At 48.5% G+C, this 18,972-nt stretch overlaps 2 protein-coding genes across 2 annotated transcripts; both read left to right on the top strand.

Moving 5' to 3' along the window:
- Positions 1-1,016: 1,016 nt before the first annotated feature.
- LOC117381535 (odorant receptor 131-2-like) lies at positions 1,017-2,039 on the top strand. Its single transcript, XM_033978517.1, has one exon. It carries the CDS (start codon positions 1,017-1,019, stop codon positions 2,037-2,039), a length of 1,023 nt encoding a protein of 340 aa, XP_033834408.1.
- A 10,354-nt stretch (positions 2,040-12,393) lies between these two features.
- LOC117381534 (odorant receptor 131-2-like) lies at positions 12,394-13,416 on the top strand. The gene has a single exon (XM_033978516.1). It carries the CDS (start codon positions 12,394-12,396, stop codon positions 13,414-13,416), a length of 1,023 nt encoding a protein of 340 aa, XP_033834407.1.
- Positions 13,417-18,972: the final 5,556 nt, after the last annotated feature.

Genomic DNA, 18,972 nt, shown 5'->3' with positions numbered 1-18,972 from the left:
TGGACGTAGAAAGTTTGAACTCCCAAAGTCAAAGTGTTGCTTCAAAACAATGATGAAACTCTGAGGGCTGCAGGTCCCTGAAGGCATCATTTAGACTCATGTTGTTATTTACATCAGACACAAAATGGCGGTGAGCAGTGAGGTCATTTGTGGCAAAGAGTTTTAAAGCAGTGCATTGTGGGAGCTCAGACGGCCCTACACTGACTCCAGTCTGAGAGATCTGCTGCAGGACTCATGGTAATATAACACTGTGTGTGCTTCTGTGGGAGAGTGAGAGGCTGAGTGTGGCTTTTTTAACTGTCTCTGACACAAGTTTCTCATTCTAAAAATGTGAAAAGTTTCAGTCAGACCACAGGACACTTTTGTGTCTTTTACTCAAATTACAAAATGAAAAACAACTTCAATTTTAAACTATGTGTGATTTATAGAAAACATTCTATGAACTGTTGAGTTGAACTTTGGAAGAAAAAACACATTATTTAGTTTGTCATTTCAACTGAGAACCAAAAATTGGGCATTACATAACAAACTCATTCAAATAGTTAATGAATTTCATGATTTTACAGACACATATTGTGATACATGTGGAGGGACCAAACACTTTTAAAATCATTGTCTAACTCAGTGGTGGTACACAGACTGTTTGTAGTTATCCTCTGCAGTTCTGGTATTAATTCAATTTGCTTCCATGGATTAAAAGTAGATAATTTAGGGTTTAGTCCAGGTTTTAGACATGCTTTGGCCTAGTTCAGTCCTGATGCAGACTTAGTCTTTGTTTACAAAAGAATAGTGAATGTTGATTATGTTAAATATGTGATTAAAATTGTGCTTGTCTCTCTGGAACATTGTGAACAGTAACTCATGATGTTCTACTAGTTGATTCTTTTTTGGGCCTATTTGGATGAGGCTGGGGTCTCTGCAGTTACGACCTAGACTGTAGTTGTTCATTGCATTTAGGTTATCTTTTTAAATGTTCTGTCTTCTCTGTTCCAGCTGATTCCTGAGGTCTATGTTTGATGGAGTTGCAGAGTTTCTATCAGAACCTCACAGAACAGGCCTGGACAACAATTATCGGCTTTAGGATTGTGTTTGTCACGTTGACCAATCTTGCCGCCCTCATATTCCTGGTCATAAATGGCATCATCATCCACACCCTGTGCAGTCGGCCTGTGTTCAGGGAGACGTCGCGGTACATGCTCCTGCTGAACCTGGTGGTGGGGGACTCCATCGTGCTCTTCATGGGGCAGTTGTTGTACATCCATGGTATCGCTAACCTGAACCTGTCCTACCCTCTGTGTGGATTTTACATCATGATCTCTAATCTGAGTGTCAAGATCGCTCCTCTCACACTGTCCGTCATGTCCACAGAGCGTTACATCGCTGTTTGTTTCCCGTTTCATTACCCCACCATAGTCACCATGAGGAACACAGCCTTTGCCATCCTCTGTGTTTGGGGGATGGGCTGTGTGGACATTTTGATTCAGGTTCTGCTCCTTGTTGAATTCCCCTTCCACCTGCTCCCCAGTCTTCAGATGAATTCGTACTGCTCCTTCGTGACCTTGTTGCTCGGACCTCGATCTAAGGTCTACCAGACGATATCCACCATTGTGCTGTTTCTGTTCTCAGGTTTAGTAATCATGTCGTCCTTCATTGGTGTGATGGTGGTTGCGCTCTCTGCCTCCACAGAAAAGGAGTCTGCAAACAAAGCTCGGAACATGCTGCTCGTGCACATGTTTCAGTTGAGTCTAACCCTGATGTCCACCATGGGACCTGTCTTCAACAGGGTGGCGGCTCTGGCGAACCCAGTTTTGGCTGGGCGGCTTCTTGTGATGGTTTATGTGTTTTTGGCAATGATGCCGCGGTGTCTGACGACTCTGACCTATGGACTCAAGGACTCGAGCCTCAGACCAGTCCTGGTGTCTCGCCTCTGCTGCCACCTGCAGGTCTCTCCAAACACTGTCACTGCTCACAGACATGATCTGCAGAAAAAGATGAGGCCTCCTCAAACCTCCGGGTGTGTCCAGACCTCCAGTCCATGAACAGGGATGTGGTTACCATTCTACATAAAATGAAATATAAGCAAAATAATCCACAGATTAAAAAATGCAAAAACATTTTACAATCATAAGCTGCCTGTTTCAAAAATGTATCGACAATAATGACTGATGTGTTTAACAAAAATAATTTTTTGGAGAATATAATAAAACATTTTAATAAAATTATCTGCATGTCTATTTTTCTTCTTAATTTAGTTTCAAAAATTTAGATTCAATCCAGAAATCAACCTATTTTAGTAGAGGTGAATGCAAAGATGTTGAGATAGATTCAGGGCCGGCCCTACCTTTCAGGGGGCCCGAAGCAGAATTTGTCTCTGGGCCCCTTGGCAGTGGATGTACCTGGGCTCAGCTATTGGTGACTCTTATTTGACAATATTATGACCCTGCTCTCATCTCCTTGCCCAATTGTCTTTCTATTTATATGACCAAAAGACTGAAATGATTTCATCTAACTTGTAAAAAAGCATTTCAAAAGTACCTCGGCTGCCTCAGCGCATATCGGAAAGGTAAACATGTAGCTGCCCAAACTCATGAATGGTTAAAATAATAATTATATTTTGCTACTATATATAAGAAATAAATGTAATCTTTATAGAGGGATAGAGTGGGACAAAAAAGTATTTAGTCATCAACAATTGTGCAAGTTCTCCCACTTAAAAAGATGAGAGAGGCCTGTAATTTTCATCGTAGTTTCAATTCAACTATGAGAGAGAAGAAAAATCCAGAAAACACACTGTCTGATTTTTAAAGAACTAATTAACAAATTATGGTGGTGTCGTAACAGCTAGTGCAGGTGCGGACCAAGGAGTGCAGACTCAGGGCAAGTTGACAGTGTTTATTTACAAAGTGGAGAATTTCAATTTTTAATAGTTCATTTAACACACATGGGGAGCCAGGGAGCGGGAGGCAGACCAGACGGGCGTGGTGCAGAGCGGAGACGGGAAAGCCAGGACCAGAGCGAAGACAGGATCGGGACGAGACCGGGGCAGGCCGGTCCGGCGTAGTCCAGAGAGCGGGAGCCAGGGCAGGAGGCGAGAAGCAGTTCGCTGGTCCGGACCAGTTTGATCTGGGAGACGTGGAAAGTTGGATGGATCCGGAGAGACGGGGGCAACTGGAGTTGTACAGCGGACGGATTTATGATTCTGATAATCTTAAATGGCCGTCCGTCTTCAGCGGGATGGTTTTGGACGAGAGCCAAACCATTTGGCCAGGTTGGTAAGCGGGCACCGTGACACGGTGGCGATCCGCCGCTGCCTTGGTGCACGCCCCGGCTCGAAGGAGGGCTGCCCTGGTCTTGCTCCAAACTCGGCGGCAGTGCTGGAGGTGATGCGGGACGGACGGGACCGCGAGGTCTCTCTCCTTTGTGGGGACTGGTAACCCAGGGACGATTGGAAAGGGGACATACCAGTGGCTGAGCTCACAAGGGAATTATGAGCGTATTCAATCCAGGGCCGGTGAGAACTCCAGGTTGCGGGATTTGCGGAGACCGTACATCGTAGGGCTGATTCTAGATCCTGGTTGGCCCGCTCCATCTTCCCATTTGACTGCGGGTGGAAGCCGGACGTGAGACTGACCGTAGCCCCTAAACCATCGCAGAAGGCCCGCCACACCTGGGACGTGAACTGTGTTCCTCTATCGGAAACGATGTCCACCGGGATGCCGTGTAGGCGGAAGACACGGCGAGTGACCTGGTCAGTGGTCTTCTTGGCCGTTGGGAGCTTAGGCAGGGCTCTGAAGTGGGCGGCCTTGAAGAGGCGGTCCACCACGGTGAGAATTACTGTGTTCCCCTGGGAGGGAGGTAGTCCCGTAACAAAGTCTACCATGATATGAGACCAAGGCCGCCGGGGAACTGTGAGGGGGCACAAGAGACCAGAGGGGGTGAATGGGAGGCCTTGGCCCGAGCACATACCTGGCAGGCCGATACATAAGCCCGGGTGTCCGTGTCCATAGTGGGCCACCAGAAGTGTCTCTTGAGCAGGGAGAGAGAGCGACTCACACCGGCATGAGGGGCAAACCTGGAGGCGTGGACCCACTGGAGCACCTGGGAACGAACAGAATCGGGGACAAACAGTTTACCAGGTGGGCCGTTACCTGGGTCAGGATCGTTGATCTGGGCCTCTAGGATAGTGTCCTCAATTTCCCAATGAACCGCTGCGACAACGCAAGAGGGGGGAATGATGGTCTCCGCGAAACCCCGGCTGTCGTCCAGGGTGAATTGGCGACAAAGGGCATCCGGTTTGACATTCTGACATCCGGGATGGTAGGTCAGGATAAAGTTGAAGCGACTAAAGAACAGGGACCAATGAGCCTGAAGGGAGTTGAGTCGTTTGGCGGACTGAATGTACTCCAAGTTCTTGTGGTCAGTCCAAACCACGAACGGCTGCTCCGCTCCCTCTAGCCAATGACGCCCCTCCTCCAAGGCGAATTTGACGGCTAGGAGTTCCCGGTCCCCCACGTCGTAGTTGGCCTCGGCCGAGGACAACCAACGGGAGAAGAAGGCACAGGGGCAGAGGCGATTATGGGGTTCGAATCTCTGAGATAGCACAGCCCCCACTCCAGAGTCGGAGGCGTCCACTTCCACAATGAATTAGCGCAGGGGATCTGGCTGGTGCAGAATGGGATCGGAAGTAAACAGCTTCTTGAGTTTATTGAAGGCCGACTGCGCCTCGGGGGACCAGGTGAACTGCAACGAGGGAGAAGTAAGTTTAGTAAGGGGCGAGATAACCCTACTAAAATCCTGTGTAAACCGTCTGTAAAAGTTAGCAAAGCTGATAAATCTCTGGAGCTGTTTGCGATTGGCCGGGACGGGCCAATCCATGACGGCCTGGATCTTCTCCGGGTCGGCTTTCACTTGGCCCCGCCCCACTATGAAGCCCAAAAAACTGACCTCCTCTGCGTGGAACTTGCATTTTTCAGCTTACACAAACAGTTTGTTCTCTAGGAGGCGCTGTAGGACCTGGCGCACATGACGGCGATGCTCCTGAGGGGACTGAGAAAAATTTAAATGTCATCCAGGTACACAAAGACAAAGCGGTTCAAAAAGTCACGAAGCACGTCATTAATAAGGGTCTGGAACACAGCGAGGGCGTTAGTAATTCAATTCAATTCAGTTTATTGTAGTCATTGTCACAAAAAGAACAACGAAATTGTGTTTGGAGCATCCCATAAAGTGCAATCCATAAGAAAAATAAAATAAATACCCTTAAACCCCAGTGTAACATTGACCCAGTGTGGCTTCAGTACAACATGAGACAGTACAACATGAGTCTTGTAGCGGCATGATGGTGTCAATAAGGTGCATAGAAACAGGGACATACAGACAGGGACTTGAGAATAATGACAAAATGCAACAATGCAACCAGTTCAGTGTTATTGACAGTTGAATGTGGTTTTTGTCCACGACAGGGGGGCAGAGAGGGGCCGAGAGGGGAGAGGGGCAGAGTTCAGGAGCCTCACAGCCTGTGGATACAGACTGTTGGCCAGTCTGGATGTTCTGGCCCGTATGGACCTGTACCTTCTCCCTGAGGGCAGCAGGTGAAAAAGATGGTGCGCAGGGTGATGTTGATCCCGTAGGATGTTGTGCACCCTTCTCAGACAGCGAGTGGAGTAGATGGTGCTGATTTCTGGAAGGGTGGTTCCAATGATTCTGCCGGCTGCTTTCACCACCTGCTGGAGTGCCTGCTGGTCAGCCTTAGTGCAGCTGGAGAACCACACTAAAAATCCATATGTCAGAACACTACTGATGGCACAGTTATAAAAGTTCAACATCAGAGGTCTGGGAATGTGGGCACTCCTCAGTTTCTTCCTTCTAGTAAGACCAAAGGACATAACCAAGTACTCGAAATGGCCAAGGGGGGTCTTAAAGGCCGTCTTCCACTCATCCCCCTCCCTTATGCGCACCAGGTGGTATGCGTTCCGTAGATCCAGTTTCGAAAATATGGTGGCTCCATGGAGGGGCGAGAAGGCGGAGTCCAGTAGGAGGAGCGGGTATTTATTCTTGACCGTGATGTTATTCAAGCCCCGGTAATCAATGCAAGGCCGCAGAGACTTGTCCTTCTTGGACAAAGAAGAACCCCGCCCCCACCGGGGAAGACGATGGACGGATGATTCCGGCAGCCAGGGACCCATGGATATACTCCCCCATGGACTCTCGTTTGGGCCTCGACAGGTTATACAGCCAACTAGAGGGTAGTAGAGCACCCGTCAATTGCGCAGTCATACGGGCGGTGCGGGGGTAAGGAAAGCACTTTACTTTTGCTAAACACCTCCCCCAGGTCGTCATACTCCGCCAGAACTGAAGACAGGTTGGGGGTATCTGGGGATGGACCGGAGGTGTAGGCAGACCTCCCGGCGGGAGGTAGGGTGGACTGGAGACACTTGGCGTGGCACTCGGGACTCCTCCCCGAAACTCTACCCCGGGCCCAATCAAAAATGGGGTTGAGTTTCTTAACCAGGGGTGGCCTAAAACTAGCGGGGAGGCGGAGGAGGACAGAACATAGAACCGCCGGGTCTCACGGTGGTTGCCGGACAAAACCACAGTGATGGGTTCTGTGATGTGCGTCACGCGGGCCAGAAAACGTCCATTGAGCGCCTGGATGTTTAGGGGGCGTTCGAGGGGCTCCAGTCTGACGCCGAGCTGTTCCGTGACTTGGGCGTCGGTAAAGTCTTCCTCAGCCCCGGAATCGACTAGAGCTAAAACAGGTAAAGTCTCTGAGCGTACAGACAGGTTGGCACTGAGCCGCAGTCTATTGTTCATATCCGGGATGCGAGACTCACCCACCAGTACTCCCAGCGCTACTGGTGGGCGCCCCCTTTTAGCTGAGCCGGACAGGTGGCCACAAAATGCCTGAGCTCGCCGCAGTAGAGGCAGGCTCCGGCCAGGCGACGTCTCCGCCGATGCCCCTCGGCCGAAACGAGCATCCTGTTGACCTGCATGGGCTCCTCCGGAGGCGGCGGGGCAGCGCATTGCTCCAGTGGAACCGGAGCAACGTCTCTCTCTCCAGCGCGCCTGCAGCCGGTTGTCTATCCGGTTGGTGAGGGTGATGAGTGCATGTAGATCCGAGGGTTCGTCACGGGACACCAGCTCATCCTTCAGATGCTCGTTCAGACCCCGTATGAAGGCGGCCCGCAGCGCGCTGTCCGTCCAGTCCACCTCAGCGGCGTGGGTCCAGAACTCGATAGTATAGTCCGCTACCGTCCTGGAGCCCTGGTCAAGCGTCAGTAGGCGGACAGCCGCGTTATCCTGATAGTGCAGGTGATCGAACACAAGTTTGAAGGTGGAGATGAAGTCGTTAAAATCCAAATTGTCCACAGGTGTGTTCGTCAATTGTGCCTCAGCCCACTGGAGAGCCTTTCCCTGAAGTAATCCACACACATAATGAATCTTAGCGGCTCCAGAATTAAAGCGAGTAGGGCACTGCTGAAAAAGGAACATGCACTGGAACAGGAATCCCCGACAGAGGTGAGGCTGACCTGAATACGGCTCCGGATCCGTGCCTCTCGGCTCCGGAGGACGTGGTGGCACCCCAAACGCCGCAGGCGGGGCCGCGAGAAGCACAGGCACTTGATTGGTGAGCTGCGCCACTTATTGAGTCAACGTCTGGTTAAAATCCAACAATGTCTGAATAGATTGTTCGCGTTGTCCTATAATCACCCCATGGTGGGACCACGCTTGTTGGAGCGACTGGTCCGGGCCCGAGTCCGCTTGGTCCATGCTGGCCTGACCGTTCTGTCATAATGGCTAGTGCAGGTGCGGACCAAGGAGTGCAGACTCAGGGCAAGTTGACAGTGTTTATTTACAAAGTGGAGAATTTCAGTTTTTAATAGTTCATTTAACACACACGGGGAGCCAGGGAGCGGGAGGCAGACCAGACGGGCGTGGTGCAGAGCGGAGACGGGAAAGCCAGGACCAGAGCGAAGACAGGATCGGGACGAGACCGGGGCAGGCCGGTCCGGCGTAGTCCAGAGAGTGGGAGCCAGGGCAGGAGGCGAGAAGCAGCCGGAGACCGAGACGAAACAGGAGGCAAGACAGAGGGGTGACTGTACCGGAGCTGGAGTGCAGAGACAGGAGCAGAAACGAGGGAGAGCAGGGATCTGGAAGGTGGCAAAAAGGTCCAATGAGTAACAGGCAGACAGGCAACAACACATTCAACATTCACGTTAACACGTGGACGGTCTGGCTCCGAGTGTCTTCTGCCGAGCCCTCATGTACTCGGCAGCAGGTGAAGGTAATTGCGCTGATGAACTCCAGGTGTGTGCGGGAGGAGTCAGGAACTCCGCCCAGCTCTGGGCAGACAGGTAGGGGAGGGGGAGAGAACACAGGAGGAGAGGAATTGCAGGCATCATGACAGGTGGAAAATAAGTATTTGGTGAATAACAAAATTCATCTCAATACTTTGTTATCTCCCCTTTTTTGGCAATGACAGAGGTCAGATGTTTTCTGTAAGTCTCCAGGTGTTTTCACTGTTGCTGTGGTTTGGTCCATGCCTCCTGCAGAACTCCTCTAGAGCACTGATGTTTTGGGGCAACACAGACTTTCAACTCCCTCCAAATATTTTCTATGGGGTTGAGATCTGGAGACTGGCTAGGCCACCCCAGGACCTTGAAATGCTTCTTACGAAGCCACTCCTTCGCTGCTGGGTGGTGTGTTTGGGATCATTGTCACGCTGAAAGACCCAGCCCCATTTCATCTTCAGTGCCTTTGCTGATGGCCCCATTTATTCACCCAATCCTCTTCTGGATCATCCAAATGCTTCTATCAAACTTCAGACGGGCCTGGACATGTCCTGTCTTAAGCAGGGGACACGTCTGGCACTGCAGGATTTGAGTCCCTGGTGGTGTAGTGTGTTACTGATGGGCCCTTTGTTACTTTGGTCTAGGTCGCCCCGTGTGGTTCTGGAGTTTTGCTCATTGTTCTTGTGTCATTTTGACCCCACGGGGTGAGATCTTGTGTGAAGCCCCAGATCGAGGGAAATTATCAGTGGTCTTGTATGTTTTCCATTTTCTAATAATTGCTGCCACAGTTGATTTCTTCACACAAGCTGCTTAGCTGTTGTAGACTGAGTGTTCGGGGCCTGGTTCAGATCTACAGCTTTGTTTGTGGTTCCTTTGCTCTTTGGTCTTGTCCATAGTGGATTTTGGAGTCTGACTGTTTGAGGTTGTGGACATGTTGCTTTTATACTGATAACGAGTTCAAACAGGGGCCATTAATACAGGGGACGAGTGGAGGACAGAGGAGCCTCTTAAAGAAGAAGTTACAGGTCTGTGAGAGACACAAATCTTGCTTGTGTGTAGGTGACCAAATACTTATTTTACAGAGAGAATTTACAAATGAATTCATCAAAAATCCTACAATGTGATTTCCTGGATTATTTCCCCCGTTCTGTCTTTCATAGTTGAAGTGAAACTATGATGAGAATTACAGGCCTCTCTCATCTTTTTAAGTTGGAGAACTTGCACTCATTACTTTTTTGCCCCACTGTATTTAGGCCCCTGTAAACACCCAAGCACTGTTTCCTGTTGAACAGGGGACCTTGGCTGGCCTGCGCAAGGAGTCAACAAGCAAGTTCTTGCAAGGCAGCAATGGCAAATGGCAAGAACCTCTGGCACAACCTCACCCGGGTTCACTGCTGTGGTCTTGGCTGAACAGACTAATGAGATCAGCGTCAGCGGTGTCAACATTTTTGGTCCAAAGCAGTTCCAGTTTGTCTTGTGACAGGATCTTTTAGTTTAAAGGCTGGTTTGGAAATGAGTTTAATCTTTGCCATTTAACTTATTACTCTGCAAACTGTTTCTGCTTTGCAGCTGCCAGGGGAGAGCTCAGGGAGTTATCCACTGACAGACTGGACAGGAGGCCATTCTTCAGGTGGGTATGGGGCAGGTGGTAGTAGGACAGGTGGCACTCCCCTGGAGAAAACAGGCACAGACATCTCATTCATAGTGTCATCAGGGGGCTCTTTGACTGGAGCAAAAGCTGCACCTAGAGTGACCAAGTGGAGTCATTACTTGTGATAATTTATATTTTGATTTGTTCTATTGTGATTTTAGTGTCGTTCTTATTCTGTAAATCCCTTTGAACTACCTTGTGTACGAATTGTGCTTTACAAATAAACTTGCCTTGTCTAAAGACGTCACATCTTTAAGGACTTCAGCCTGGTCCTTCCCAACTCAACTCACCTCAATTCTATTTAGACCATACAGTTGTAAAGAATATTCCAGAAAGTTGGCCCAGGGCAACACTAACCAGGCCAACTTACTAATTCCATATATTCATCTAACAAACAGCTCGTCTGAAGCACTTGAACGGGGATAGTCGGCTCCTGTAGGTGATTATTATTCAATACATTTACTTGGGCCATTTATGAGAGTCCATCTCTTGTGTCTGCTGGTGGTTCCAGGGTCACGATATCAAAGCTACGTAAATGGCCATTCAAAGTCACGAAACCGAATACAATAGCAATGGAATAAGAGAAAATATAAAGCTAAAGGCAGTTTTGTCACCCGTGTTACATTAGCACTCCTCTGTCATGGTCAGTCTTTTTGGTTGGGTTTGTTGGTGCACTGCATTTAAAAGTTTGGTCTGGGGCCCACATTTGTTACTTTTAGTTGACATTAGATGTGACAGGATGAGTAACTCTGCTCTGTTGAACTGGAGTTTGGGTGTTCAGTGAATCTGGACGTAGAAAGTTTGAACTCCCAAAGTCAAAGTGTTGCTTCAAAACAATGATGAAACTCTGAGGGCTGCAGGTCCCTGAAGGCATCATTTAGACTCATGTTGTTATTTACATCAGACACAAAATGGCGGTGAGCAGTGACGTCATTTGTGGCAAAGAGTTTTAAAGCAGTGCATTGTGGGAGCTCAGACGGCCCTACACTGACTCCAGTCTGAGAGATCTGCTGCAGGACTCATGGTAATATAACACTGTGTGTGCTTCTGTGGGAGAGTGAGAGGCTGAGTGTGGCTTTAGAGCTTTACAAATATCACTGTTTTTAATGACGTTTACCATCATTTCAGAGCAGTTTTCTGTATCCAGTGCTTCTCTGTGGGAAATGGCATAGTTCATTGTACTTCAGTGCTGTTGTAGTTGAGCCTAAACCTAAAGTAAAACATTTTGAATAAGAATAATAATCTTGATCTGATTGTTCAAGTGTGTTTACATATTTGGAGTAAGATTTCTGACAGATGTAGTCAAAAAAGATAACTATCAGATGGATAAATGCTGGGGGAATAAAAACTAAAAGCACCTTAAAACCACTGTACTGATTTAGTCCTGGTGATTCTCTGGAATCTTAATTTAACATCTTTCGATATCAAAACCTCAAAAATATTTCTAGAAAGAAAGAGGTTCCATTTTACCAAAATAAGAATGTGATAATTATTTTGACCTGTAGCTCAAACCCTTAACCACAGACCTCCTCCTGGTGCATTCATGAAATATCAGCTCCTTCTGGTGTCGATGTAACTGTTAAAATATGTGATTATTTTGTGTCACCTCAGGACACCCTTTGGTTTACAGCATAAAACCCATGTTATTTTTCATTATACATTTAGAGAGGAGGTAAAGGTGTAGTTTTAGTAAAAGAAACGTTCTTGACTTTATGCCAACACACTTATTAACTGTCTCTGACACAAGTTTCTTATTCTAAAAATGTGAAAAGTTTTAGTCAGACCACAGGACACTTTTGTGTCTTTTACTCAAATTACAAAATGAAAAACAACTTTAATTTTAAACTGTGTGCAATTTATAGAAAACATTACTATGAATTGTTGAGTTGAACTTTGGAGGAAAAAACACATTATTTAGTTTGTCATTTCAACTGAGAACCAAAAATTGGGCATTACATAACAAACTCATTCAAATAGTTAATGAATTTCATGATTTTACAGACACATATTGTGATTGATGTGGAGGGACCAAACACTTTTAAAATCATTGTCTAACTCAGTGGTGGTACACAGACTGTTTGTAGTTATCCTCTGCAGTTATGGTATTAATTCAATTTGCTTCCATGGTTTAAAAGTAGATCATTTAGGGTTTAGTCCAGGTTTTAGACATGCTTTGGCCTAGTTCAGTCCTGATGCAGACTTGGTCTTTGTTTACAAAAGAATAGTGAATGTTGATTATGTTAAATATGTGATTAAAATTGTGCTTCTCTCTCTGGAACGTTGTGAACAGTGACACATGATGTTCTACTAGTTGATTGTTTTTTGGGCCTATTTGGATGAGGCTGGGGTCTCTGCAGTTACGACCTAGACTGTAGTTGTTCATTGCATTTAGGTTATCTTTTTAAATGTTCTGTCTTCTCTGTTCCAGCTGATTCCTGAGGTCTATGTTTGATGGAGTTGCAGAGTTTCTATCAGAACCTCACAGAACAGGCCAGGACAACAATTATCGGCTTTAGGATTGTGTTTGTCACGTTGACCAATCTTGCCGCCCTCATATTCCTGGTCATAAATGGCATCATCATCCACACCCTGTGCAGTCGGCCTGTGTTCAGGGAGACGTCGCGGTACATGCTCCTGCTGAACCTGGTGGTGGGGGACTCCATCGTGCTCTTCATGGGGCAGTTGTTGTACATGCACAGTGTCGCTAATGTGAACCTGTCCTACCCTCTGTGTGGTTTCTATATCATGATTTCTTACCTGAGTGTCAAGATCGCTCCTCTCACATTGTCCATCATGTCCATCGAGCGTTACATCGCTGTTTGTTTCCCGTTTCATTACCCCACCATAGTCACCATGAGGAACACGGCCTTTGCCATCCTCAGTGTTTGGGGGATGGGCTGTGTGGACATTTTGATTCAGGTTCTGCTCCTTGTTGAATTCCCCTTCCACCTGCTCCCCAGTCTTCAGATGAATTCCTACTGCTCCTTCGTCACCTTGATGCTCGGACCTCGATCTAAGGTCTACCAGACGATATCCACCATTGTGCTGTTTCTGTTGTCAGGTTTAGTAATCATGTCGTCCTTCATTGGTGTGATGGTGGTTGCGCTCTCTGCCTCCACAGAAAAGGAGTCTGCAAACAAAGCTCGGAACATGCTGCTCATGCACATGTTTCAGTTGAGTCTGACCCTGATGTCCACCATGGTGCCTGTCTTCAACAGGGTGGCTGCTCTGGCAAACCCAGTTTTGGCTGGGCGGCTTCTTGTGATGGTTCACGTGTTTTTGGCAATGATGCCGCGGTGTCTGACGACTTTGACCTATGGACTCAAGGACTCAAGTCTCAGACCAATCCTAGTATCTCACCTCTGCTGCCACCTGCAGGTCTCTCCAAACACTGTCACTGCTCACAGACATGATCTGCAGAAAAAGATGAGGCCTCCTCCAACCTCCGGGTGTGCCCAGAACCCCTGTCCATAAACAGGGATGTGGTTACCATTCTACATAAAATTAAATATAAGCAAAATAATCCACAGATAAAAAAAATGCAAAAACATTTTACAATCATAAGCTGCCTGTTTCAAAAATGTATCGACAATAATGACTGATGTGTTTAACAAAAATATTTTTTTGAAGAATATAATAAAACATTTTAATAAAATTATCTGCATGTCTATTTTTCTTCTTTAATTTAGTTTCAAAGATTTAGATTCAATCCAGAAATCAACCTATTTTAGTAGAGGTGAATGCAAAGATGTTGAGATAGATTCAGGGCCGGCCCTACCTTTCAGGGGGCCCGAAGCAGAAATTGTCTCTGGGCCCCTTGGCAGTGGATGTACCTGGGCTCAGCTATTGGTGACTCTTATTTGACAATATTATGACCCTGCTCTCATCTCCTTGCCCAATTGTCTTTCTATTTATATGACCAAAAGACTGAAATGATTTCATCTAACTTGTAAAAAAGCATTTCAAAAGTACCTCGGCTGCCTCAGCGCATATCGGAAAGGTAAACATGTAGCTGCCCAAACTCATGAATGGTTAAAATAATAATGATATTTTGCTACTATATATAAGAAATAAATGTAACTTTTATAGAGGGATAGAGTGGGACAAAAAAGTATTTAGTCATCACCAATTGTGCAAGTTCTCCCACTTAAAAAGATGAGAGAGGCCTGTAATTTTCATCATAGTTTCAATTCAACTATGAGAGAGAAGAAAAATCCAGAAAACACACTCTGATTTTTAAAGAACTAATTAACAAATTATGGTGGTGTCGTAACAGCTAGTGCAGGTGCGGACCAAGGAGGGCAGACTCAGGGCAAGTTGACAGTGTTTATTTACAAAGTGGAGAATTTCAATTTTTAATAGTTCATTTAACACACATGGGGAGCCAGGGAGCGGGAGGCAGACCAGACGGGCGTGGTGCAGAGCGGAGACGGGAAAGCCAGGACCAGAGCGAAGACAGGATCGGGACGAGACCGGGGCAGGCCGGTCCGGCGTAGTCCAGAGAGCGGGAGCCAGGGCAGGAGGCGAGAAGCAGTTCGCTGTTCCGGACCGGTTTGATCTGGGAGACGTGGAAAGTTGGATGGATCCGGAGAGACGGGGGCAACTGGAGTTGTGCAGCGGACGGATTTATGATTCTGATAATCTTAAATGGCCGTCCGTCTTCAGCGGGATGGTTTTGGACAAGAGCCAAACCATTTGGCCAGGTTGGTATGCGGGCACCGGGACGCGGTGGTGATCCGCCGCTGCCTTGGTGCACGCCCCGTCTCGAAGGAGGACTGCCCTGGTCTTGCTCCAAACTCGGCGGCAGTGCTGGAGGTGATGCTGGACGGACGGGACCGCAAGGTCTCTCTCCTTTGTGGGGACTGGTAACCCAGGGACGATTGGAAAGGGGACATACCAGTGGCTGAGCTCACAAGGGAATTATGAGCGTATTCAATCCAGGGCCGGTGAGAACTCCAGGTTGCGGGATTTGCGGAGACCGTACATCGTAGGGCTGATTCTAGATCCTGGTTGGCCCGCTCCATCTTCCCATTTGACTGCGGGTGGAAGCCGGACGTGAGACTGACCGTAGCCCCTAAACCATCGCAGAAGGCCTGCCACACCTGGGACGTGAACTGTGTTCCTCTATCGGAAACGATGTCCACCGGGATGCCGTGTAGGCGGAAGACACGGCGAGTGAGCTGGTCAGTGGTCTTCTTGGCCGTTGGGAGCTTAGGCAGGGCTCTGAAGTGGGCGGCCTTGAAGAGGCGGTCCACCACGGTGAGAATTACTGTGTTCCCCTGGGAGGGAGGTAGTCCCGTAACAAAGTCTACCATGATATGAGACCAAGGCCGCCGGGGAACTGTGAGGGGGCACAAGAGACCAGAGGGGGTGAATGGGAGGCCTTGGCCCGAGCACATACCTGGCAGGCCGATACATAAGCCCGGGTGTCCGTGTCCATAGTGGGCCACCAGAAGTGTCTCTTGAGCAGGGAGAGAGAGCGACTCACACCGGCATGACAGGCAAACCTGGAGGCGTGGACCCACTGGAGCACCTGGGAACGAACAGAATCGGGGACAAACAGTTTACCAGGTGGGCCGTTACCTGGGTCAGGATCGTTGATCTGGGCCTCTAGGATAGTGTCCTCAATTTCCCAATGAACCGCTGCGACAACGCAAGAGGGGGGAATGATGGTCTCCGCGGAACCCCGGCTGTCGTCCAGGGTGAATTGGCAAGAAAGGGCATCCGGTTTGACATTCCGAGATCCGGGACGGTAGGTCAGGATAAAGTTGAAGCGGCTAAAGAACAGGGACCAATGAGCCTGAAGGGAGTTGAGTCGTTTGGAGACTGAATGTACTCCAAGTTCTTGTGGTCAGTCCAAACCACGAACGGCTGCTCCGCTCCCTCTAGCCAATGACGCCACTCCTCCAATGCGAATTTGATGGCTAGGAGTTCCCGGTCCCCCACGTCGTAGCTGGCCTCGGCCGAGGACAAACAACGGGAGAAGAAGGTGCAGGGGCAGAGGCGATTATGGGGTTCAAATCTCTGAGATAGCACAGCCCCCACTCCCGAGTAGGAGGCGTCCAGTTCCACAATGATTTGGCGCAGGGGATCTGGCTGGTGCAGGATGGGAGTGGAAGTAAACAGCTTCTTGAGTTTATTGAAGGCCGACTGCGCCTCGGGGGACCAGGTGAACTGCAACGAGGGAGAGGTAAGTTTAGTAAGGGGCGAGATAACCCTACTAAAATCCTCTATAAACCGTCTGTAAAAGTTAGCCAAGCCGATAAATCTCTGGAGCTGTTTGCGATTGGCCGGGACGGGTCAATCCATGACGGCCTGGATCTTCTCCGGGTCGGCTTTCACTTGGCCCCGCCCCACTATGAAGCCCAAAAAACTGATCTCCTCTGCGTGGAACTTGATTTTTTCAGCTTACACAAACAGTTTGTTCTCTAGGAGGCGCTGTAGGACCTGGCGCACATGACGGCGATGCTCCTGAGGGGACTAAGAAAAAATCTAAATGTCATCCAGGTACACAAAGACAAAGCGGTTCAAAAAGTCACGAAGCACGTCATTAATAAGGGCCTGGAACACAGCGAGGGCGTTAGTAAGACCAAAGGGCATAACCAAGTACTCGAAGTGGCCAAGGGGGGTCTTAAAGGGCCATCTTCCACTCGTCCCCCTCCCTTATGCGCACCAGGTGGTATGCGTTCCGTAGATCCAGTTTCGAAAATATGGTGGTTCCATGGAGGGGCGAGAAGGCGGAGTCCAGTAGGGGGAGCGGGTATTTATTCTTGACCGTGATGTTATTCAAGCCCCGGTAATCAATGCAAGGCTGCAGAGACTTGTCCTTCTTGGCCACAAAGAAGAACCCCGCCCCCACCGGGGAAGACGATGGACAGATGATTCCGGCAGCCAGGGACCCATGGATATACTCCCCCATGGACTCTCGTTCGGGCCTCGACAGGTTATACAGCCGACTAGAGGGTAGTAGAGCACCCGGCAGACGGTCAATTGCGCAGTCATACGGGCGGTGCGGGGGTAAGGAAAGCACTTTACTTTTGCTAAACACCTCCCCCAGGTCGTGATACTCCACCAGAACTGAAGACAGGTTGGGGGTATCTGGGGATGGACCGGAGGTGTAGGCAGACCTCCCGGCGGGAGGTAGGGCGGACTGGAGACACTTAGCGTGGCACTCGGGACTCCACCCCGAAACTCTACCCTGGGCCCAATCAAAAATGGGGTTATGGAGGAGGACAGAACATAGAACCGCCGGGTCTCACGGTGGTTGCCGGACAAAACCACGGTGATGGGTTCCGTGACGTGCATCACGCAGGCCAGAAAAAATCCATTGAGCGCCTGGGCGTTTAGGGGGCGTTCGAGGGGCTCCAGTCTGACGCCGAGCTGCTCCATGACTGGGGCGTCGATAAAGTCTTCCTCAGCCCCGGAATCGACTAGAGCTAAAACAGGTAAAGTCTCTGAGCGTACACACAGGTTGGCACTGAGCCGCAGTCTATTGTTCCTATCCGGGATGCGAGACTCGCCGACCAGTACTCCCAGCACTACTGGTGGGCGCCCCCTTTTGGCCAAGCCGGACAGGTGGCCACAAAATACCCGCGCTCGCCGCAGTAGAGGCAGGCTCCGGCCAGGTGACTTCTCCGCCGACACTCCTCGACCGAAACGAGCGTCCTGTCGACCTGCATGGGCTCCTCCGGAGGCGTCGGGGCAGCGCGTTGCTCCAGTGGAACCGGTGATCGCCGTCTCTCTCTCCAGCGTGCCCGCAGCCGGTTTTCTATCCGGTTGGTGAGGGTGATGAATGCGCGTAGATCCGAGGGTTCGTCGCGGGACACCAGCTCGTCCTTCAGATGCTCGTTCAGGCCCCGTATGAAGGCGGTCCGCAGCGTGCTGTCCGTCCAGTCCACCTCAGCGGCATGTGTCCAGAACTCGATAGTATAGTCCGCTACCATCCTGGAGCCCTGATCAAGCGTCAGTAGGCGGGCAGCTGCGTTGTCCTGATAGTGCGGGTTATCGAAAGCAAGTTTGAAGGCGGAGATGAAGTCGTTAAAATCCAAATTGTCAACTACAATATCTAGTTAAGTGGACAGGACAAACATACAATAATAACACATGGATTTCTTTGGAACAGTCATATTTCAAAAATCTTTCTTTGGCAGACATACCCTCAATGAATACTACTCTCAAAAAACATAACTGCTTCAAGAACACAGTCATTTCAACAACTCTGACAGCCTGGTGGAAAGCCTTAAAATTAACTAATTCTTCCACGGCACCTTGTAAATACACCCCCATCTGGCACAACCCTGACTTTCACATGAATAATACCCCACTTCACTATCGCACATGGGAACAAAAAGGCATCACTCACCTTCACCACTTATTCCACAACAATAAATTCATAACATTTAGACAACTTATGGAACAGTTCGAAATCAACAACAATAATCGCTTTCAATACTTACAAATCAAATCCATTATCCAAAGCAAGATTAATATAACTAATAATACCCTGGATCCTCCTCAACTATTAGAAAACATAAAGAGTATCAAGAAACCAAAGAAACTCATTTCCAAACTATACAAACTTATCCATTCAGACAATATAATACATGCACCACAACTCAAATGGAACACAGATATAGATACACCACCTACATACGAACTCTGGACAGAAATTTGCAAAAATACATTCTCAATGACATCCAACACTAATCTACAACTTATCCAATACAAAGTTATCCACAGGACACACATCACCCAATACAAGAAATTCAAAATGGGACTAACAGACACAGACACCTGTTCACAATGCACCATGGGGGTCACAGACACTTATTTACATGCACTCTGGGAATGTTCACCAGTTCAGGGTTTTTGGAACACAGTTACACACAAACTCACAGACATCCTGAGCTGCAGAATTCCTCCCTCCCCATCCCTATGTTTACTTGGCATTATTACAACTTTCACCATACCACCTAAATATAAAAACAGTTTGTTGACATCTCTAACTATCGCCAAGAAAATAATTCTACA

Source organism: Periophthalmus magnuspinnatus, chromosome 14 (genome assembly GCF_009829125.3).
Source record: "Periophthalmus magnuspinnatus isolate fPerMag1 chromosome 14, fPerMag1.2.pri, whole genome shotgun sequence".
Lineage (NCBI taxonomy): Eukaryota > Metazoa > Chordata > Actinopteri > Gobiiformes > Gobiidae > Periophthalmus > Periophthalmus magnuspinnatus.
The sequence above is the reverse complement of the archived record's forward strand: the minus strand, read 5'-3'. Positions and strand labels throughout refer to the sequence as shown.

Coding starts and splice junctions, on each gene's coding strand:
- LOC117381535 (XM_033978517.1), top strand. CDS start 1,017: ATGGAGTTGCAGAGTTTCTATCAGAACCTCACAGAACAGGCCTGGACA.
- LOC117381534 (XM_033978516.1), top strand. CDS start 12,394: ATGGAGTTGCAGAGTTTCTATCAGAACCTCACAGAACAGGCCAGGACA.